Raw genomic sequence first — 23556 nt, 5'->3', positions numbered from 1 at the left:
GCAGCGATGGCACGTTGTGAGAGGCCTTGCTTATGCAGCTCAACAATCCTACCACGTTCAAAGTCAGTGAGCTTTTTTGCTTTTGCCATCAGGAGGTCTTGACAGTGTAAAGACTTGACAGAAAATGACATGGAATCCAGATTTTTGCACAGATTTTGGCTTTTAAAGACTATGGTCTTAAACTTTTGATCAGCTGAAAAAACACGTTTGAGTGTAAATGCAGTTTTCAGAAAATTCCCCGCTCAACAGTTCTTGTCTCTTGCACTGATTTTTTCCTTGAACATTGTGAAGCTCTACTTAGAACCTTCTTAAGATCCAATAGTGCAAAATGCAAATTCTTGCAATTTTTTGACTGGTCTTAAGATTTTGATCAGGAGTGTATATATCATTCAGTTTGAAAACAAAATTAACTTCATTTTGGAGACTGTCTTGGTTATTTGTAACAGTGAGGAAACATTTCAAACACAGCCAATGACTCCTAAGATGACATTATATTAGATCAAGAAATTGAAAAAGAAATCCCAGTAGCTTAGTAGGGATTTTTTAAAGATTAAAAGCTTTCAAACATTTTAAAACTGTTCCCACATGAATACATTAAATGTTTTTCAGTATGTATGTAAATGTGTGTGTGGCAACAATATAAAGCTGAACAAAAACTAATCAAAAAAGGTGAATGTAGCTGCTTCTGACCTGATCAATCCCTCTGCCTCTACACTGCAGGAAGATCACTTCCAAGAGTTTAGCTGCGTGACACTTTGCGTCCTCACCTGCATCTACGGTCAGCACCTGCAACAGGTTAGGGTCAAGAAGTTGTTGAACAACACAACTCAGCAGTGTAGCAGGCAACCAAATCAACACGTCCAGCCTGACCTTTTTACACATGTTATAGATGACCTCCAAGTGCTTTGGATTGGACAGGAGCACGTCTGTATCCACAGTAACATAGTTGTGCAATAGAGGCATCATATCTGTAACAAACACAATCTATTATTAAAAAACTTATATATTCCCCACTCCTCCAAAATAGTCAAATATTGTCTTACACTAACAAATAAACCATAAAAGACCAAGCAGAACAACAGTGAACAGTTTTTTGTTGATAGCATGTGATCCACAGGGATGTAAGCTGTGAAACATCTCTGTCCTTCAAAGCACACCTTTGGAATGTGTGTTCAGCTGAAAAGCATGGCACCCCTTGCTCTGTCCCTTGAAAAACTATGTACCCCCTTACAGTTCTCGACATTTTGTCACATTAAACACAACCTTCAAAGTATTTTACTGGGATTTTATGTGACAAAGTAACACAAAGTAGTGTATAAATGTTAAGTGGAAGGAAAATGATACCCAGTTATGGCTACCCTTAAATTTTGGCATAATCAAACAAAGTAATTTCTATGGTAAAACAGTTTACATAGACAGCACTTCCTGTAAGAACTGTAAGAAGTCTAAAAAAACACTGTCAGCCCCTCCTTCTTTCTTCTTCTGTGGTAAAAGAAAGACATCTCTCCCCACCACTGTGCCTGCCTTTTTGTGCCAACCTCTTTCTGCAGCCATTGACATTATCATAATTATTATTTAAAAAAAATTATCATATAACATGATCATTAACACTGTGTTGCACAGCAGTATGAAAGCTTTGTGTCAGTCTGTCACTCAGCAGTTTAATAATGGACACTTAAAAATAAACTGAACCCCAGAGAGCAAATTGCACTGACTGATACAACAGAACAGCAATTTTTCAATTGATCAGAAATTTAAGAAACTATATTTTGTGTTGAGGATGGCATGGCGGTACAGTAGTTAGAGCTCCCAGCCTATCTGTGTGGAGTTTGTATGTTCATGCGTGGGTTTTCTCCAAGTATATACTTATTTTAGACAAACCAACAAAACCATTAATTTTTGGCATGTAGATTCTGTAACTGAAGAACACTTTTGTTCAAACCATTTCAATTTATTGTTAAATCACTATATACCTTGTTGCATTTTTAACCTTTGAAATATAAACCAATACATCTGAAATCCCATAAAGTTAGCAGTTAGAGTTATCTGTAAAATACAATCCAACTCACTTTAAAATTAATTTGTCACCTGGACAACAAGCCAAGGTTAGGATTTCTATTTGTTTTCCTTTTTTGTTGTAAATTGTTCTTTCATTTTGATGAAATTATAGTTTTATAAAAACACAGGTGAAAAAAGTGCACATATCTTTAGTTGACGTCAGAAATGGAGGAAATGCTCTCATTATATTTGTTGGTATTTTTTAAATCACTCACTGCTCAGGTCAAGGCAGACATGTCTGTGTGTGTTCTCTTTTTCGTATAGGCTTCCCGTTTTAAGGCTATCACTAGTGGGTTTAGCCCTTCGCGCAGCACTGAAAACTTTAGTCCACGCCCACCTGGTGTGTGGGCTCCACCCCCGGTCCGTATAAATTACGGTGAGACCGGGCATTTGGCTCCCTTTTTTTTCTTCAGGTACAGCAAAGCACTAAAGAGCGAAGAACAAGAAAGATGTCCAGCACCATCCGCCTGTGCCCGTCCTGCCTGACTGGCTACATCATGGGCTACAACTGGCATGACATCTGCGAGGGATGCCTGGGTCCCCGCCACACCAACCTCACCCTAACTCCCCAGTCCTCCTGCTGTCCCTGTGAGCTCCTCTCTTCCGAGGAGAAGCAGAGACGAGCAGCCTTTTTCAAGGCTAGTGCCGAGGCTGAGGAGGTTTTCCACGAGGCGGAGTATTCGCTGGACGGCGCCATTGCCCTTTTTGACACAGAGCCACGCAGGGAATCGGATGATTCCTCCAGCAGAGGCGATGCTAGCAGCAGCCCCGCTGCTTCTTCCCAGCTAGGGAGCGTGATAGCGGAACCAGGACTGGGTTCCTCCCAAGTCAGCGGCCGCTCCCAGCTGTAGGCGCTCTCCTCCTGGAACTGCCCAGCATAATCCAGGAGGCTGCTAGCGCAAAAGGACCCAGCGTTTCCCCAGAAGCCAGCAGCAGGCGCCGTCCTGGACCAACCAGCCGCTAGGCACACAAAAGGAAGCAGCCAAGGAAATGACTCGTTGGGGGGAATGTGTGTGATTCTGATGTGTGTTTTAAAATAGAACAAAAATATCTCTCAAAGGGCAGATTCTGAACAAATTCCAGCCTGCCTGTCAGATCAACTGATCTCACAGCAGCCCCTCCTCACACATTCCCCACCCAGAACGAGCCGGTAACCTCTAAACAGCTGTTTCGGAGGTACCGCAGCTCAGCAAGTTCCACAAAGCACTCTGTCATATCAGCTAAAACTGATTCTCCTCAGCAGACTGGGTCCGGAAAAATTCCTTGTTTTTTTGCCAGGGCCCGTCTTACTTTCTGCTGCTTCTCCCCACTCACCATGCAGCGGGAGTAAACGTTCTTTGCCACGGCAACAACAACTCCCTCTGAAACCTTGTCTCATTCACTAAAGTGCCGACGTCCCCTCTCAGTGCGCGCCGGCTCACCTCAATACTGATGTGAGCCCGCAGCCTGAGCACAGTACAGAGGCGGACAGACAGGCCTTTCTGTCTGGGCCCCCATGGCGTGAGTGATGAAATGTGTTATGTGCGAGCAGGTGCTTCATGTTTGTGTCTGGATGGACCCAGTGAGACATAGACTACATCCTACTTTGCCTTTAACCCACTAGCGATAGCCTTAAAGGGCGAAGCCTATACGTTGGTTACGTACTGTAACCCCAGATTCTATGAGTATTGGCGCAGCCCTTTAAGCTCTGGGCCTCACTGGTTCCTAAATGGCTGAAGAAAAAAGCAATTTGGGAGCTGAATGCCTGCTCTCACCATAATTTAGACAGACTGGGGGTGGGGCCCACACAGCAGGTGGGCGTGGACTAAAGTTTTCAGTGCTGCGCGCGAAGGAACAAACCCACTGGCGATAGCCTTAAAGGGCTGCGCTTATACTCATAGAATCTGTGGTTACAGTACGTAACCAACATTTGTGTGTGTACTTGTGTTTTTGTCTGTTATCGAAATATCTCATGAACCACTGAACAAAATAATGAAATGATCAGAAATTAGTCATTGAATGTAAATTTACATCAGATCAACTTTTAAAGACAATGGCTGTCTCAGCTAACTGACATTCTTCTTCTTCTTTTGGCTGTTCCTTTGTCAAGGGTCACCACAGTGAGTCATCCTTCTCCATCTAATTCTGTCATCACATCCTCTGTCCTCACTCCAACTACCTCCATGTTCTCTCTAACTGCATCCATATATTTCCTCTTTGTCTTTTTCCTGGCAGCTGCATCTCTAACCTTCTACCTTCTACCAATATACCCACTGTCCCTCTTCTACACATGTCTGTCCTCTCTAACTTTATCTCCCTGTCATTCAACCTTTGCTGTACCTCTGATGACCTCATTCCTAATCCTATCCATCCTTGTCACTCCCAAGAAGAACCTCAACATTTTCAGCTCTGCCACTTCCAGTTCTGTCTCCTGTCTTTTTGTCAGTCCCACTGTCTCCAAACCATACAACATAGCTGGTCTTATCACTGTCTTGTAAACTTTTCCTTTGACCTTTGCTGCCAACCTTTTATCACAAATCACTCCTGAAAATTTTCTCCATCTACTCCACCCTGTCTGGACTCTCTTCTTCTCCTCTTTACCACATTTTTCTGGACAGTGGACCCTAAGTACTTGAAGTCCTGCAACTTTGTAACCTCTGCTTCTTGTAGCCTCACTGTTCCTCCTGCCTCCCTCTCATTCACACACAAGTACTCTGTCTTGCTACGGCTGAGTTTCCTCCCTCCTCTTTCAAGTGCATACCTCCACCTCTCCAAGTTCTCTTCCATCTGTTCCCTGTTCTCACCATGTGGAGGAGAAAAGGTTAACATGGGGTTATGTTTGTGTGTAAGGAGTTGTTATTGCTATTTGTTTTTGCCAGAAGATAGCGTTCCAGAACAGTACTGTATAAGGAAATGTCAGAGAGGATGTTGATGTTATCAAGTTATTTCCAGGAACAGTTTTGGGTTGAGCTGATCCAGTTGGCTGGGCTGTTTCCCCATAATGATGTAGGATGTTATGTAAAGTGTTGATCAATCATTTTATATAAGAAAACCCCACTGGAGCAAACATTTTAGGATTCTGGGGTATTTGTGAAGATGACCAGTTGTGTTTTAATAAAATACCCCGTGTTTGGCTGAAGTGAGTAATCAAGTGTCCACCTCATTATTTCAGTATCAGATGTGCCTTTTTTCACCACAACCACAGATCACAATGTCATCTGCAAACATCATAGTCCAGGGGTGTCAAACTCCAGGCCTCGAGGGCCGCTGTCCTGGAGGTTTTAAGTTTTTCTGCTCTAACACACCAGATTCAAATGGTTTAATTACCTCTTCACCAAATCATCAAGTTCTCCAGGAGCATGGCAACTAATCATCCATTTAAACCAGGTGTTTTAAAGCAAGAACACGTCTAAAACATGCAGGAGAGCAGCCCTCGAGTAATGGAGTTTGACACATGTGTCATAGTCCAAGTGGATTCCTGCCTGATCTCATGTGTTAGTATGTCCATCACCAGGGCTCAAAGCCGATCCTTGATGCAGTCCCACCTCCACATTGAAGCTAACTGTCACTCCTACAGCACACCTCACCACTGTTCTGCTGTCCTCATACATGTCCGGTACCAGTCTAACATACTTCTCTGCCACTCCAGATTTCCTCATATAACACCACAGCTCCTTCATCAGCACCCTGTCATATGCTTTTTCTAAATCCACAAAGACACAATGAAGTTCTTATTGACCCTCTCTGTACTTCTCCATCAACATCCTCAAAGCAGAGATGGCATCTGTGGTGCTCTTTCTTGGCATAAAACCATACTGCTGCTCACAAATTGTCACCTCTTGTCTAAATCTAGCTTTCACAACTCTCTCCCAGATCTTCATTGTGTGGCTCATCAACTTAATTCCCAACTTAATTAATGTAGTTGCTACAACTCTGTACATCACCCTTGTTCTTAAAGATTGGAACCGACACACTTCTCCTCCATTCCTCAGGTATTTTCTCACTCTCAAAAATGCCATTGAATAATTGAGTCAAAAACCTCACTGCCATTTCTCCTGGACATTTCCATACCTCCACTGGTATGTCATCAGGTTTAACTGCCTTCCCCTTCTTCATCCTCTTCAAAGCTTTTTGTACTTCATCCTCACTAATCTTTTCCACTTCCTGGTCCACAGATTCTGTAAGCTCTACTCTTCTTTCCCTTTCATTCTCTTCATTCATCAGCTCCTCAAAGTACTCCTTCCATCTTCTCATCACACTCTCCTCTCTTGTTAGAATATTACCATTTCTATCTTTAAGTCTAACCTGCTGCACATTCTTTCCAGCCTGATCTATCTGTCTTGCCAGTCGATACAAGTCCTTCTCTACCTCCTTAGTGTCCAGCCTATTGTACAACTCATCATATGCCTTTTCTACCTCCCTCTTTGTCCTGCGTTGCATCTCCCTATATTCCTGTTTACTCTCTTCAGTCCTCTCACTGTCAAATTTCTTCCTGGCTAACCTCTTCCTCTGGATAACTTTCTGCACTTCACTATTCCACCACCAGATTTCGTTATTATCTTTTCTCTGTCCAGATGACACACCAAGTAACTTCCTACCTGTCTCTCTAATCACTGTGGCTGTAATAGACCAGTCATCTGGAAGGTCTTTCTTACCACCAAGAGCCTTTAACAGCTCGTTTCAGAACTACTTACACTGTTTATCCTTCCTCAACTTCCACCATTTGGTCCTCTTCTCTGCCTTTACTCTTTTCCTCTTCATCACCATAACACTCATTCTACACACCACTATTCAATGCTGTCTGGCTACACTCTCCCCTGCCACAACCTTACAGTCCACAATCTCCCTCAGGTTACCTTTTCTAAACAGAATGTAGTCTACCTGTGTACTCCTGCCTCCACTCTTGCGTTCCTCCATCTTTTGGAAATAGGTGTTGACTACAGCCATTTCCATCCTCTTGACAAAATCTACCACCATCTGTCCTTCCTGTTTCTTTTCTTTGACATCAAACCTGCTCATCACCTCCTCATCTCCTCTGTTTCCTTCACCAATATGTCCATTCAGATCTGCATTGATAACCACTCTGTCCTGCCTGAGAATACTCACAGCTAATTGACATTAATCAACACAAAAATGGCTATAATTCAGCCAAATGTACTGATATTGAGCTAAAATTTGATGTATTAGTAGCTTCATTACTCATTAACAACACATAGTGTACTGACTGTGAGATCCTACAATATTGAACGAGATCTTGTATAACATTATTATCATCAAGGTTTGACCAAAATGGGACATTTCTCATCATAAGATGATCTTAGTTTAAAACTTTGGCATGAAAGGTGGTGGGTGATATGCATTGCTTCAAAGATTGATAACCTTTTAATTCCCTGTGTTTGTTCTTCTTTACTCAGGTGTTTTTATTTAAATTCATCCTTCAGTGGTCTTCACTTGTAGTACAGCTGCAGCAATACGTCTGAGCTGAGAACATGCTTCATACAGATCCTAATAATGTGATTCCTAGAGGACCAGGCTAGGCTGGACTGACCACACTTCTTCATCAAAGATCTGCAGCAAATATGTTATTCAAAAAAAACCATGATCTAGTCGATGCTTCTATTAAGAAGCTGGAAGTGAAAGATGATTTTCAAGTCCCAAGAATATATCCAGCTGGGACCTGCAAAACTGCTGCATCACCAGACAGCACCAACAAGAAAAACTTAAATGAGCTCCGTCCTGCCAGGTAGCTCTACCATGCCTGCACCTTCACTGGAAGGAGGAAACAGGAATATAAATAGATTCATAGCAACTTGAGTCCTGAGGAAAAATGTCCTTGTCATCTGACTTCAGTCTTGACATCCACAACAGCACACATCATGATCTGGTATTCATCAGAGTCAAACTTTAGCTTAAACAAGTAAGCTTGATATCTTTGCAACTTAAACCCTTCAAAATTACTGTACTTTTTCATGAAAATGGTACATTATCTTAGTTTAAGCAATTGATATGTTTACTGTGTTCCAGTAAAATATAGATTTATGAGACTTGCAAATCATTGCATTGTTTTTATTGACATTTTACAAGTCCCAACTTTTAAAGAATTAGAGTTCAATTTTTGACATTGTGCAGGCACTAAGTGTCATTCTTTACTCTTACTCAACATAATACTTGGATAGACATGTATTTATGTTATTTATTAGAAAAGGGATTTAGTAGTTCAGCCCTTTTGCGTTCTTGGTTTTAACTGCACTCATGAAGCCAGAAATTTTGTGGTGACCTTTGGTTCTGATCTTAGTTTTTCTAAACATTTTAGGAACATTACTAAAACAGCATTTTCTCAAATTAGGAATATTGCCAAAATTAGAGCATTTATCTCTTTAACCGATGCAGAAACTCTTATTCATGCCTTTGTCACCTGCCATCTTGATTATTGTAATTCTTTATTTTCTGGTCTACCCCCAAATTCTCTTCATCTTCTTCAACTAGTACAAAACACTGCAGCAAGAGTTCTCACAAGATCCCATAAATATCAGCACATGGTTTTATGGTCAGGGCTCCTAATTTGTGGAATGCTCTTCATCTAAATATTAAACAGGCCTCTTCATTGTCTTCTTTTAAATCATTAATTAAAACGTACTTGTACAATAAGGCTTTCAATCTCTGAATTTCTTCGTATTTTTATTTTCATTTTGTCTTACATTGTTATGTATTTTAATTGATTTGGTATAATTTTTGTGTTTCTGGTGTCATTTATGATGTTGTTTTAATTCATTAATGTAAAGCACTTTGTAACATCTGTTTAAAAAAGTGCTACACAAAAAAAGTATTATTATTATTATAAAGTTAAAAATAAACTTTCAGCACTGATTGTGACTTCATCATTGGGCTGCTGGAAAGTTTGGATGACAGAAAAAAATATTACTGAAGCTTTTAATAAAATCAATTAAACTTTGTGGAGTGAAAAAGACAAAAAAGTCTAAAATGTGTGCAAGATACCTGTGAAGTAGTCAAAGCAGTCGTGCTGGAAGACCTCATAAAGGACACCCAGGAGCTGCCACATCTGAGGGGAGATGACCTGAGAAGTGAGGCCGAAAGCCAGAGACAGGATCTCCTCGTAGAACTCTGCAGCAAATGAGTCACACACAAATTCACAACGCATTCTGTACAACTTAACCAGCACTTTGAGGGTAAAAAACAATAAAAAAATAAATAAATAGAAAGAATTAAAGGTAAATTTGGTGAAGTAGTTTAGTATCTGTCGAATACCAATTCAAAAACCAGATTAAGTAAAAATTTATTTGTATAGCACATTTCAGCAGCAAAGCATATAAAGTGCTTTACATCATAAAAACATCAGTAAAGTCATTAAAATAATCAAAAACATCATTACAATCATCAAAAACATCATTACAGTCATCAAAAAAAGAAATCATAAAAATCATCGAGCAGATACACTTGATAATCATAAGGAGATGGTCAATATGTAATAAGATTTTGTTCAGAGCAGCTTTTCACCTGAATTTGTTTGCGGACTACTAATCAAAGGCAGCTCTAAACAGGTGAGTTTTCAGCCTTGATTTAAAGGAATTTAGTGTTTCGGCTGTTTTGCAGTTTTCTGGGAGTTTGTTCCAAATTGATGGTGCATAGAAACTGAAAGCTGCTTCTCCATGTTTGGTTCTGGGGATACAAAGTAGACTAGAACCAAAAGACCTGAGTGTTCTGGAGGGTTGATACGATGATAGTAAGTCTTTAATGTATTGTAGTGCTAGATCATTCAGTGATTTATAAACTAGTAGAAGTATTTTAAATGCAACCTCCAGAAGATGGCGCCGGTGTCCATGGCTTGCCGTCTATCTCTGAGATCTTTCTTTTTGTTTGTCCTGTTTTTGATACTATTTATCAAGGATGTTAAGTCATTTTGGTATATGAATGACAGTTTCTGTTGGAACTTCGTGTACCTGTCACCAAGCTAGCCTATTTTAATCATAATGGGTTTAGCAACAAGCTTCCTCCTCTACTGGCTGATGTCCATGTGTTGCAGGCCCCGCTGCAGATGTCGGAGAAAACGCACAGGAAGGCTGGTGAAGCTGAAAACACGTCTTGCACTTTCTCCATTGACCGGATCGGCTCATGGTCTGTCATGGCGTTTTGTGGATCCTGTTGAACCCTGTCTGATTCTACTGGTGGGCTTTGATGTTCGCAGTGGCTCCGCTCGCCGCTGTTTTTCCGGCCTTAGGAGTTGCGGGAGAAACTTAGAAATTCTATGACCTGTGATTTGGGCACCACAATCATCTTTTCCTCTGACGTTTGTCCCTACAAGAATGGCTCTGTTGAACGCTAGATCACTATCTAATAAGACCATTATTCTGAATGAACTTTTTTCCACTCGCGGCTGGGACTTTATGTGTGTGACTGAAACCTGGCTGAGCGTTGGTGAGTCAAGCTGTTTCTCTGATCTTTTACCTGCAGACTGCTCATATTTTAACTATTCAACTCTTTGCGCTGTTGTTTATAGACGTCCGAAATATGACTAACATTTTATTGGGGATTTTTCGGATCTCTTGGCTATGCCAAAGTTGGTGATTTTAATGTTGGTAAATGGTAAATGGCTTGCACTTATATAGCGCTTTATCAAGTCCAAGGACCCCAAAGCGCTTTACACTACAATCATTCACCCATTCATCCACACATTCACACACTTATGGCGGTAAGCTACATTGTAGCCACAGCTGCCCTGGGGCGGGCTGACAGAAGTGAGGCTGCCATCACACCGGCGCCACCGAGCCCTCTGACCACCACCAGTAGGCAAGGCAGGTGAAGTGTCTTGCCCAAGGACACAACGGCTGAGACAGCCGGAGTGCTCGAACCAGCAACCCTCCAATTACAGGACCTCCTGAGCCACTGCCGCCCATGGCCCAATGTTCATGTGTGCTGTCCCACCAAGCCGTTGGTCAAAGATTTTCTTAATCTTTTAGACTCTTTTAATTTTGTTCAGTTCGTGTCAGGTCCAACTCAAGAACATGGTCACACCCTGGACCTTGTGTTGTCCTTTGGTTTACCGATTTTAAACACTGAAATATGTGAGGCTGTGTTTTCTGATCACTGTCCTGTTGTGTTTGAAACCATTTTTCACGTTTGTGATTTTAAACCCTTGATTCCGATACATCGTCGTGTTTTTAATATATCAGCTGTTGAACAGGCTACTGCTGCTTTTAACAAGGTTTTAGAATTTCCTGTTGGTTTAACTACTAATGAAATCACCTCAAATTTTTATCATAAATGTCAAATGGTTCTCAATCTGGTTGCTCCTTTTAAGACCATGAGACCTAAACCAAAGTCTGAACCTTGGTTAAATGATGTTACTCGTTCTGTCAGACAAGAGTGTAGGAAAGCTGAACAAAAATGGAAAAAAGATAAATTACAGGTGTCTTTTGCTATGTTCCGAGAGAGCCTGTGGAGGTATCAAAACACTGTTACGGCTGAAAAAGTCTTTTTTTTTTTCTGGTATTATTGTGAATAATTCTCACAATCCCTGGGTTCTTTTCTCCACCATTAATTCTGTTCTAAATACTCCTCCATCTTCAGGTCTTGAGAGTTCCTCTGAAACTTGTGAAAAGTTCCAACAATTTTTTATTAATTAAATACAAAATCTTAGATCACTAATCCCTCAGCTTTCACACGAACCTTTCACCTTTATTGCAAGTCCCGCTGTCTTTCAACAGTTCAAACTTGTGTGTTATAATCAGCTGGAGAAAATAGTTAATAAACTGAAGAGCATTTCCTGTCCACACGATGTTATTCCAACTCACTTTTTAAAGAACATTTTAAAATCTGTGGGATCTGACATTTTAGAGATTTTTAACAGCAGTCTCAGCTCAGGTGTTGTTCCAGTCTGCTTTAAACATGCCATTGTGCAAGCGTTGCTGAAGAAATCCAATATTGATTCTTCTGTTTTTTCAAATTTTAGGCCTATCTCAAAGCTTCCTTTTTTGTCAAAGGTTTTAGAAAGGATTGTTTTTATTCATCTGCAGTCTTTTTTAAACACTCACAGCATTCTTGAAAAATTTCAATCAGGTTTTAAAACTCTTTTAAAGGTATTTAATGATCTTTAATCAGCTACAGACATAGGAGACTCAGTTATTCTCCTCCTTTTAGATCTGACAGCTGCCTTTGATACAGTTGACCACAGTATTTTGCTCTCCAGACTTGATTTATGCGATATCAAAGGCTCTGCACTGGACTGGTCCAGGTCTTATCTGTCAGATAGGAGTTTCTCTGTAAATATCAGAGAATTTACTTCCCCCTCAGCTCCCGTTACATGTGGAGTACCTCAAGGATCCATTCTTGGACCTCTGTTGTTTTACATTTCCATGTTCCCCTTAGGTTCCATTTTTAGAAAATTTAATATTTCTTTTCATTCTTATGCAGATGATACTCAGATTTACTTACAGTGGAAGCACAATCATCAGTTCTCACTTCAACCACTGTTAGACTGCCTTACTGAGGTAAAAGCTTGGATGGCTTCAAATTTTCTCAACTTCAATGAAAATAAAACTGAAGTTATTTTGTTTGGTTCTAGTGGAAATTGTAGCACATCCCTTGCTGATCTTGGTAGCCTCGAGCAGTTTGTAAAGTCTCACGTAAAAAATCTTGGAGTAATTTTTGATTCCAGTCTTAATTTTGAGAAACAGATTAGTTCTGTTGTTAGAAAGTCCTTTTTTAAAAAGCCTGAACATATCTCTGGCTCCCTGTTTGTTTTAGAATTGATTTTAAAGTTTTATTGTTGACTTATAAGTCCCTAAATGGGCAGGCACCTGCATATTTGTCTGATCTTCTGCAGCCTTGTGTGCCCTCTAGATCACTTAGATCAAGTGCCCATTTGTGCTTAGTTGTCCCAAGATCCAGGCTAGTTCACAGAGGTGATCTGCGTTTTCAGTGGTAGCTTCTAAACTGTGGAATCAGCTGCCCCTTCATATTAGACAGGCTTCAACTCTTGATGATTTTAAATCTCTTCTTAAAACACATTTATATTCATTGGCTTTTAATACAATCTGAAAATTGTAATGTTATTGTTATTAAATTTTGTATAATGTTTATATTGAATGTTTGTGTGTGCAGCACTTTGGTCAACAGCAGTTGTTTTTAAATTTGCTTCATAAATAAATTTGATTTGATTTGATTTGATAAAGTCTATTCTCTGCGCTACAGGGAGCTAGTGTAGGGACTTTAAGACTGGAGTGATGTGCTCTATTTTTCTGGTTTTAGTGATTAGGACATTTATTCTGTATTTAAAGCATTATGTACACTGTAAGAGAAAGCTGTGAGCTACCATCCCTACACTAAGCCATGTGGTAAGGAAGGAAGAACTACCTCACTCGACTAAACCTCACAAACACATTTTTTTTTCATCCAACTCAACATTAAAATATTTCTCTAACAAAGTTTACAAAAAAATCTGGGTATCATGATTGCTGTTGTCCTCTCATCACATCCCAGATTACAGTGGTGGGGGCTATAATCTGTTTTTCGATGCATTGCTATGTGGACCTGACAGGCAAAAAATTGATTATTATTTAATAACAATAGAGGGATACCGAGGCATAAACAGCTCCTCCAGCACTAAAAGCCAGGGTTTGAGTATTTCAGCTTCTATAAAGTTAAAGGGGAAAATGACTTTCACAAAGAGAATATGTTATGTTTAGTTATGTATAGTTATGTTTCCACCCAGAGGAAGAAGAAAAACAGCAAGTGACAACTGCTTTCTCTTAAAAAAAAACTGACAAAGTGATTTTTCAAATGTTAGGCTGCAGTATATAATAAAAACAAATAAAAATTAAAGCTGCAAGCAGCGTTGGGCGGCCCTCGCAGCTCAGCGCCGCTCCGGCCTTGCGACTGCGGGAGATCTGGCGACCGCGGGAGATCTGGCGACCGCGGGAGATCTGGCGACCGCTGGAGATCTGGCAACCGCTGTCTACACTCTTGCACCTTTTCTGCACCGTCCACTAGGTGGCGTTTTCAGCAAATGTCCCAAATTGCCTTCAGTCCGGATCAGTACCAGTTCTGTGCCATGCTGTGAAGTTTGACCTTCCTACGTCAAACGGTTGAAGATTTAGAGCACATGGGCTCTCGTGACCTTGACCTTTGACCTTGTGAACTTTAAGTTAAAAAGGCTGATACTTGACCCATGGGGAGTCTCGTTGTAATCTTTGACCTACCTTTCACCATTTCAGAGTTACAGTCACCCAAAAATCCTTAGTGGGCGGGGCTTAAGTGTTGTAATTAAAGTACCACACTAATGTGTGCAACAGTGCTTACTGGTGATGCACAAAAAATCTCATGCAGATCGGATAAGGTATCAGAGAGATATAACTCTTGGACTATTATAGGGGGCGCACTGGAATCAAATTTCAGGATAATCTTATTGGCCTCTTCAGAGGTTAATAAAGGTCATTCATATCCAGTTTGGTGCAAATCGGATAATGCATGTGTGATTTAGAGTCAACCGTATGCAAACGGCGAGGGATTGGCGTTCGCCATTCTGTCACGCCCACATTATTTAGGCACCAGTCAGTGCTGAGAGAGGGACTCTGCATCATGTTGTTCTGCCATCCGACACAGGTTTAAATTTGTATGAGTGAAAGAAAAAAAAGGACAACCTCCAACAGGAAAACAGGTTACTTCCTGTTGGAAAGGGGCGGGCTAAAGTGATGTCACAAATTGACCACGTTAATGTGATTAGTACTAGTCTGTAATGACACACAGAAAGTTTCATTAATGTATGACCTTTTATGTGGTAGTTATTACACCCTGATGTTTCATGGCGAGTCAACAAATTTTGAGGCTTGGCCACGCCCACATGTTTTGCTGTAGCAAAAAGTTTTTGATAACTTTTGATCTTCAATGTCTCAAGACTGAGCTGAGTGAATCTGATGCCTGTACGTCAAAAGCTGTGGGAGGAGTTTGATCAAATGCGGAGGCTGTCATTGCCCAAAATTGGGTAAAAATCCGAACTTTGATCCAAGATGGCCAACTTCCTGTGAGGTTTGGACCATGGCTCCAAGAGACTTTTTTGTAGGTTCCCTTCAGATACACATGTGTAATGAGTTTCACGATTGTCAGTCAAAGCATGGCTTGAGGCTCCTTCTTTAACTATTTCTAGGGGCCGCTGTGGAGGAATTAGGCCACACCCACCAAATTTTGCACTGCATTCCTATTGGGGGCTGGACTATGATGAACTGTAGTGAGTTTGGTGCAGCTCGGCTGAAATGGAATTTAAAGCTAAATGTATGTCAACGGCGTGTTGTATGACTTTGCCACGCCGCCACGGCCACACCCTCCAGTGAAACCTCTTGGTGCTTTAATGCAAGTAAGACCAACTTGTTATCTGTCGTCTGACACAAGATCAACTTGATTAGGTCAAGGGGGTCAGAGATCCAGCTTTCCAAGTAAAGAAAGTGACTTCCTGTTCTAAGGGGGCGGGGCTTTGATGACGTCAGAATGTGACCCTATAGGATCGTCAGGAATCCAACATGGATGACTCATACCAAAATTGGTGCAATTTGGTCTTTCCATGTGAAAGTTATATCGTCTTGAAATTTATGGCGTGAAGGCGAACTTTGAAGCCTGGCTCCACCCCTTCAGCATGCTTGAAAACTCACCGTTTTGATAACTTTTACTCCCCCATCCTTTAACTGCATACTGACCAAGTTTAAAGTCAATCGCTCAAAATCCTTAGGAGGAATTTGTTAAAGTTTGAGTTGTGCCAAAATCAAAAATGACCAAAAATTGGACTCTGACCCAAAATGGCCGCCTCCCTGTACATTTTAGGGCATACCTCCAAGAGTCTTTTTTTCGTCATTTGGGGTGTTCTACCTATGTGCCATGTTTCCAGACCTCTAGGATTTACGGTTCGTCCCATCTCACATTAGGGGGCGCTGTGGAGCAGTTTGGCCACGTCCATTTTTGATTCCATTAAAATTGTGTTATTTCTCGCGGGGGACAATTTTCGATGAAATTTGGTGACTTTTTGAAAATGTTTAGACCTCCAAATTAGCACTTTTAGAACGCAAAGAATCGTAATAATAAGAAACAGTACAGATACAATAGGCCGTCGCAGCGCTGTCGCTGCTCGGGCCTAAAAATCAGCAATATAGTGGATTTATGTCTTCTAATTTATTCAAAAAAGATTAAAAAACAAAACAAATGGACTTCTATTCTGTAGTTAAAGACGTTTCGCTTCTCATCCAAGGAGCTTTCTCAATTCAGAAATAGAGAGTGTGGAGTTGAGGTTTTTAAAGCTGAGATGTGATGCGAGTTGGATAGCTTGCAAATTGTTCTCACTCTCCTAACAATAAAGGCTCGTTAGGGTCCTTGTTTGTCTGACTCACTGATGGGCCACTCTGGTCACATGAGTGCAGGTGTTGATTGGAGTGAAACTGACTGGGTATCAGGCTTAAAGCTCCATTATATTTTTGAAAGCTGAAATCTGAGACCTCCTCCTCTGTTTAATGTTGGTTTCTCCCTTTTGACATAAATGGCTTCCTTTACCCCCCTCTCAAACCATCTGTCTTCTCGATCCAAAATATGAACATTTTGGTCCTCAAAGGAGTGTCCCCTACCCTTGAGGTGTAGGTGAACCGCTGAGCCTTGTCCTCTTCCGGACAAGACTCAGCAGATGCTGAGTCTTGTTCCTCCTCGAACCACAGTGTTGGTTTATTCTTGTCATTTTAATGGATATGTTATATATATATGCAAAGGAAATAACAAAAACAAATGCTGCAGCTGTGAGTTTTTTTAAAAATGGTGTGTTTCTTGTGAAGGAGATGGTCTTATGATTGATGTCACTTTCTGACCAATCAATGACCTGCAGTTTGCTGACGTCCACTCTTTAGGTCAACTCTGCTCGCTTGGAACCTCAGCCAAGAAGGTTCTAAGGAGTGAAATGAAAGTAGGTGGGATCACCCAATGGAAAGCGTTTAAACCCACGCAGGACATACCCAAGTAGGGCCAAGTCAAGTTCATGGTAAAAGATGATTTGTCTTGTGCAATTTCTGTTAGATGTTTGCATTTCTTTACTAGCAACACAAGGAGAACTGCAGGGTGTGCTGCATGACTGAAACACCAGTACTGTGTTGACGTCATGAGTCACACAGTATTTTCTCAGCCTAACTCAAAAAAGGCAAAGTGAATTAAAATTTATTGCAACTTTTATGTGTAGAGTTAACATCGCATTCAGTAGTTGAAAACTAAGGCCTGTATGTGAACCCTTTGGAGCCACGAAAGAATATGATAATCACAACCATCCCCACACTCTGTTTTTGACCCATTATAAAGCAGTAGAAACACTGAAGAAAGTGGGTCAGATATCTCTAATATCAAGCATTCACTGACACAGAATCTCCTTTAGTTTATGTAGTTCCCAAAATCTTATTTGAATGAAAAGTTTTATTCTGCAGTATAGAGCAAAATATTTTTTTTAGGTCTGAGAGATTATATGCTCAAGATTTTGTTTGAAGTGTGATCATAATCAATAAAGGTTTTATAATCACATCACTGCCCTCTGAATCATAATTTAATCACAAGGTACCTTAAGATTCTCACCCCTGATCAGATGTCTCGAAGTCAGTCAGCTCAAAAATAAATCTGACCACATGTGACTCTGTTTCCCACTCAACTCAAGGTATAGACCATGATGATCTCTCCCCTTGAATTCTGGCATGAATTAGTGGCAGGTCTCTAGCTACAAACAGTGAAACCCCTGCAGAAGGTCCAGAATCCAGTGGCCTCTTGGGTGTACAATTAGCCAAAAAGATGTCAAGTATTTAACATATTGTACCCGTGCTATCATCATACGCCACCATGAAAGGCAGGCGATCATGCAATTTCCTGTCTGCATTAGTTCATTTTTCTGTCTCTTAGCAAAATATCTCATGAACCACAAAACAAATCATAGTGAAACTCTCAAAAAGAGTTAATCAGTTGTACTTACACCTACAACTCACCAATTGCCCCACACACCAAAGCTGAAGTCCATTATCTAAATTACTTCCTGGTTTGACTGGCTGGCTGTGGTGACTCCCAAAAGTTTTAAACTGAAGGTGGTGGCATCACTGCACAACTCAGTTTCGGCTTCCTCAGCAAATTCATTCAGTGCTCAGCACTCACACTGCATTTTCAAAAAAATGGATATTTTTTTAGGGCTAAGTCTCTTACTGTGTAGGGTCTCTTACTAAGCTAAAGCTTGGATGATGTTCCTCACATGTAAGTTGTTTTGAAAAAAGACATCTGATAAAAAATAAAATGTTCATGAAAAGTATCAAATTTATCATTTTTAAGATTTACCGTTTACTGGAAAAGAAGAAAGCCAGATTTCAAATTTTAAAAGGAGGATTTTTGTTAGAGCCACAAAAAGTATATAAAGTTTTTTTTAGTTTTTTCACTTAAGACTTTCATATTGAACCAAGAAGAAATTAAATAGGATGTGCATGCGCTTTAAAACAACACACTACGCCCCCCAAAGAACACACACCTGCCATACCTATGATGGGCTTCTGCAACACTAGGCCGATCACCTGCAAACAGATTCCCTCCAGCTGTAGAGTGATCTAAGAGGTGAAAAATAGAAAAGAATGAAAAAAAAATTACATTCCAAAAGTGTGATGAAAAAAGTCAAATACTTTTATTAAAACAATATGGAGTCACCTATTTTGGAAGATGTTAATTTTGTTGTTTTATTTGTAAAAAAAAAAAAAAAATACAGGTATGGCAAAAAAACTTATCAAACAGCAAAATATTTTTGCTTTTTTGAAACATACCTTTAAATATTGCAATAATTTGTTTTTCCATTTAGGTTTATTAAGAACAGACAGTAATGAGTAAAACTAGTGATGCACAAATGCCACATTTTTTAAAACCAAGTACAAGTACTTACATTTGAGTACTTGCCAATACCGAGTACAGCTACAATTACTAATAATTACACATTTATGAATTACTTTGAAAATGTGTCTGAAAATTTGAGGAGCTTTTCATGTTCACTCCTCAAACAGAGCAGCGCAGAAATGGTCTTTTCTAAAAGCTCTTATTGGTGAGCAGTGAGACGGCCAGGAAGCTCGTGCTCAGATTTGTACATTCCCAGGATCCTTTTCCGCTCAAAAACATATAGTAGCCATTTTTCACTGCTATTAGCAAACTACTTTAACTCCAAGTTTTGTTTTTTGGAATGTTTTGTCAAATTGCTTGTGTTGAAAGTGTAAAAATGTATTCTTGGTTATGCACATTATTTTATTGCCCACCTTTGCTCACACTGTACCCACCTCGGCCTGCTTTGTACCCACCTTGGCAGTTGCCTGCATGTTCACAATTTAATCTATTGAAGAACACTTTTAAAATAGAAACAGGCAGATCTGGGCCAGATTTTTAGTATTATTTACCATCAGTGGGGTTTTTAGATCTGGACATTTGGAGCTCTGGCCTCAAATGTTTTGTGAATAACCCAGAACTCCAGACAGAAAAAATTAAAAATGCAGTTCTGTTCAAAGACAGACATTCAGCTCCTACATAACTGGGCTTTCTTTGCAAGCAACATGCGCGTCAATACACCTGAACTGAGTCTGTGACTCGTGTGTATTTATGCATTGATTGCAGGAGTTGAAGAAAATAAACAAAATCTAAGTTATTTATTAGTATGAAGCAAAGCAAAGTTATAACTTCAGAGGTGTGCTCATTTATGTGGGTCTTTAAACATATTTAAACAAATTTAAACATAGAAATCCTGGATCTTATTTGAACAGGTTACCCACAGCTATTTTTATAAATTAATTTGTCAGTTTTGCCTGTTTTTTTAAAAAAAAAAAGCTTCACTTAATAACTTTGATCGCAACTGCTGCAAAATCAGTCATTTAAGGCTGAAACAATCACAACAAAAGTCTGCAAAATCCTGGAGCATCTGGATTGTGTATTCAAACACCTAAGCAACATGGTTCCAAATAGAGACGGTACAGTGGTACATGTGTGACTCTTATTTAATGAGATACAAACTGGTAGAGATGAAAATATTGGAACGTGAGGTTAGAGTTGGCCAGAAATCTCTGATTTTTAGAGTAGGAATTCTGACTTCAGGAGTGTTCCAGTTGATTTCTTTGACTTGGAATTTTGCCTCTTTGAGGACCATTAGAATAAGCCATTAATTACTTCCTCTTTTTTGCCAGGGGTTGTAAAAGCAGTGTATGTGTTTGTGTGTGTGTGAGGCACCTCTTTGTGATCCTCCATAACAGTAAGGATGGTGTCTATGGTGCTGAGGATGCCAAGAGCCATAACAGTCTTATCCTCATTCTCCTCATACTCCTCACTTTGAAGAACCCTTGTGAAGATCTCAGCCTGTCCAAAACACAAAGTTGTGTCTCCATCTTTTAAGAACAATTTAAACGGACATACATTTCTTCTCTGAAAAAGGTGAAACATAAGTTTAACAGCATCATAACCCCATTAGGAATGGGAAATGGGCTAAAATTTTTTAGTCAGCCATTGTCAGTCCAACAATCAAGGATTGGAGATATACAGTTAGGTCCATAAATATTTGGACAGAGACAACATTTTCCTAATTTTGGTTCTGTAAATTACCACAACAAATTTTGAAAAAAAAAAAAACAAAAAAACAATTGAGATGTAATTAAAGGTCAGATTTTCAGTCAATTGTCCAATTACTTTTGATCCCTTTAAAAACAGAGTGGCACATGTTAAGGAGCTGAAACTCCTACACCCTTCATCTAATTTTAATGTGGATACCCTAAAATAAAACTGGGAGTCTGGACTTATTGTCCATGTCCATTATATAACTATAACTTGAATATGTTTCAGTAAAAAGGTTAAAAAAAACAAAATTTGTTGTCAGTGTCCAAATATTTATGGACCTAACTGTATTTATGTAGCTGTCTTTAACCTGTTTTGTTTCTTCTAAGGAGTAGATCAGGCAATTACTGTTCTCTATACAACTCTGGAAGTCAGTGGTTTATGGCCAAAGAAAAAAAAAAAAAAACAACAACAACAACAACAAAAAACCAACAAAGTTACTGCTTTAAGTTTGCTTTGGTTTTAAACCAAGGAGTTACTCAAAACTTCTGACAAGAAAAAACAGCTCTGGGCTGATATTAGGAGCTACAGGAGGCTTTGTCACGCTGAGAAAGGACATGTGGGCCACTCCGAATTATTATCCTTATTGTGACAACACACAATATTTTTTAAACCTGCATGAAAGATTTTCCAGATGAGCTGTAGTGCACTTTAGAGCAAAAGCAAAAGAGAAGGAAGTGTAGAGAAGGAAAAAGTGTCACCACAAATAATTATCATCAGTTCAGCTAGAAATCTTAACCTGCTGTGCTTCATTGTTTTGGACAAAACCTTTATGGAGCAGTGAATAATAATCAAGCATCCATCTGCGGGGCTTGAAATCATAAGCATGAGCTCTGCAAGGCACAGGTGGAAACTGCCACAGGCAGCTTTTACTGATAATATCATTAAAATAAGTACACTTAAAACAAAAAGTAAAGAAATTTGTGTTTGGTTGATTATTTCTTTGTTGTAACAATGCTTCTTGGCAATAAATCTTATACTATGGGAAAGCCTATTTATTTCCCCTCTAATGATGCCACGTTTGTTGGGAAAATTCTTTTTTGGGATGAGCAGCAGAGTTGAGTACTGTATTTTCCCGTTTATAAGGCGCACCTAAAAGCCTTAAATTTTCTCAAAAATTGTCGGTGCACCTTATAATCCGGGGCGCCTTATGTGTGCACTGAATTCCAAAATCTGTCCCTGACACATGGACGTACGGTAATGTGTACAGTACCGGTACGTACGCTGGCAGCGATAAACCAATCAGAGAACATTATGTAATTTAATACAATTGGGAGCTTGCCATCATTCCGGGAGGATTAAAAAAAGAACTCAAACCGCTGGACGTTGGTGTAAACAGCGCGTTCAAAGTGAAGTCGCGAGTGGCGTGAGAGTGATGGATGACCGACGGCGAACACACGTTTAATAAAAAGGGGGGGGGCAGCGCCAGGTTAGTTACGCCATCATATGTGAATGGATTGTGGATGCCTGGGCTAAGGTATCTGCTTTAACTGTTGTCCGAGCTTTCGTGAAAGCTAACATGATTGCTGAACAGCCCCCTGGCAACGAGACTGACTCCGACAATGATGAGAGGGAACCTAGTATGTTTGATGGCGAAATTGCCCAGCTGTTCAAATCAGACAGAAGATGAGGACTTTGATGGATTTATGGAAGAAGAATGATAAAAAATAGTATGTAAAATAATTGTTACATAGTAGAATAAAGTTCAACCAAATTCACCGTTTTGCTTCCGTGACTTTTTTTCTTTTGTAGACCATATGTTTTAGCATGCGCCTTATAATCCAGTGCACTTTATGTATGGGTTAAGTACAGAAATGGACGCCATAATTGAGACTGCGCCTTATGGTGCTGCGCTATTGAAAAACTTTTTCTGCCAATGACAAACAGCTTATTCTAGTATTCACTTGTGTTTGGTGACGTTTATTAGATTTGCATAACTAAAGTTTGAAGAAACAATACATATTGGAAATTTGGCCAGGACCACAGGCAGGCAATTCATCTTCTCCATTCCAGACTTTGGAGGTAGACTCCTATATACCCTGCTTTATGAGGAAAAACGTTGTCATCCTAGAGGATGGACTTCGGTCCCAGACTGTGAAGATTTAGGAATGCCACTAGTTGCAGAATTTCATCTTGTAGGACACCCATCTCACGGCCCTCATTATATGGCACAGGCCCTATCCAGATAAGTCAAATGTGGCATGCTTGAAACAGACACCAACGGGCCGCTGTAGCAGGGTCCATGCTCACAAATGCCTTTTTGGCACCTGATAGTCAGCACCTGGAGTCTTAGAAGCTCAAAACAAGAGTCAATAGCAGAATAAGCAGTTTGCATTGGCAGAGAAGATTTGGCAAGGGTTTTAAAACTTATACGCAACTGTTCTGCTCAATCTACAAATACATTTTCCTAACATGGCACCATTTAAGGGGAAATAATCAGGCTTTCCAACAGTATAATATTTTTTATGTTTTTTGCCAAAAATGTTGCTAATTTAAACAGTTGGCTTATGCAGATCTTTGCTGAGAAATAGAACAATAGCAGCTCAGCCGACTGGTGTTTTAATATCAGGCTGGACCGACTCCTCCAGTTAGAAGGATGTGAGCATAAACCTTTTTTATTGTTCACCTTCACTTTAAACTAATACTATATTACCTATTTTTTATACATACACACACATTTCATTATACAGTGGGGAGAACAAGTATTTGATACATTGTTGATTTTTCAGGTTTTCCCACTTGCAAAGCTTGTAGATGACTGTAATTTTTATCATAGGTAGTCTTCAACTGTGAGTGATGGAATCTAAAACAAAAATCCAGAAAAATACAATGTATGATTTTTAAATAATTAATTTCCATTTTATTGTGTGAAATAAGTATTTGATGAAC

At 39.8% G+C, this 23556-nt stretch overlaps 2 protein-coding genes across 6 annotated transcripts in view; one reads left to right on the top strand and one right to left on the bottom strand.

Moving 5' to 3' along the window:
- LOC108244131 (NLR family CARD domain-containing protein 3) overlaps positions 1-23556 on the top strand; it is a 1204881-nt gene that overhangs the window by 619689 nt on the left and 561636 nt on the right. The window lies entirely within an intron of this gene.
- The window catches only part of ipo8 (importin 8), a 101560-nt gene that overhangs the window by 21907 nt on the left and 56097 nt on the right, over positions 1-23556 (bottom strand). For 3 of the 5 annotated variants that reach the window (XR_005232721.1, XR_005232722.1, XM_037973832.1), the window contains exons 16-20: positions 20290-20415; positions 18566-18641; positions 9034-9159; positions 871-968; positions 691-786 (exon numbers count right to left, since the gene is read on the bottom strand). Coding sequence is in view for 2 of the 5 variants with exons in the window: in XM_037973832.1 (XP_037829760.1) it covers positions 691-786; positions 871-968; positions 9034-9159; positions 18566-18641; positions 20290-20415 (522 nt within the window). In the remaining 3 variants the exon portion in view is untranslated. The remainder of the gene's footprint in view (positions 1-690; positions 787-870; positions 969-9033; positions 9160-18565; positions 18642-20289; positions 20416-23556) is intronic. The other 2 variants (XR_005232723.1, XM_037973833.1) reach the window with 1 other exon arrangement.

This window comes from Kryptolebias marmoratus, linkage group LG23, assembly GCF_001649575.2.
Source record: "Kryptolebias marmoratus isolate JLee-2015 linkage group LG23, ASM164957v2, whole genome shotgun sequence".
In the NCBI taxonomy this organism is placed as follows: domain Eukaryota; kingdom Metazoa; phylum Chordata; class Actinopteri; order Cyprinodontiformes; family Rivulidae; genus Kryptolebias; species Kryptolebias marmoratus.
This window is presented reverse-complemented; position numbering and strand designations above follow the sequence as displayed.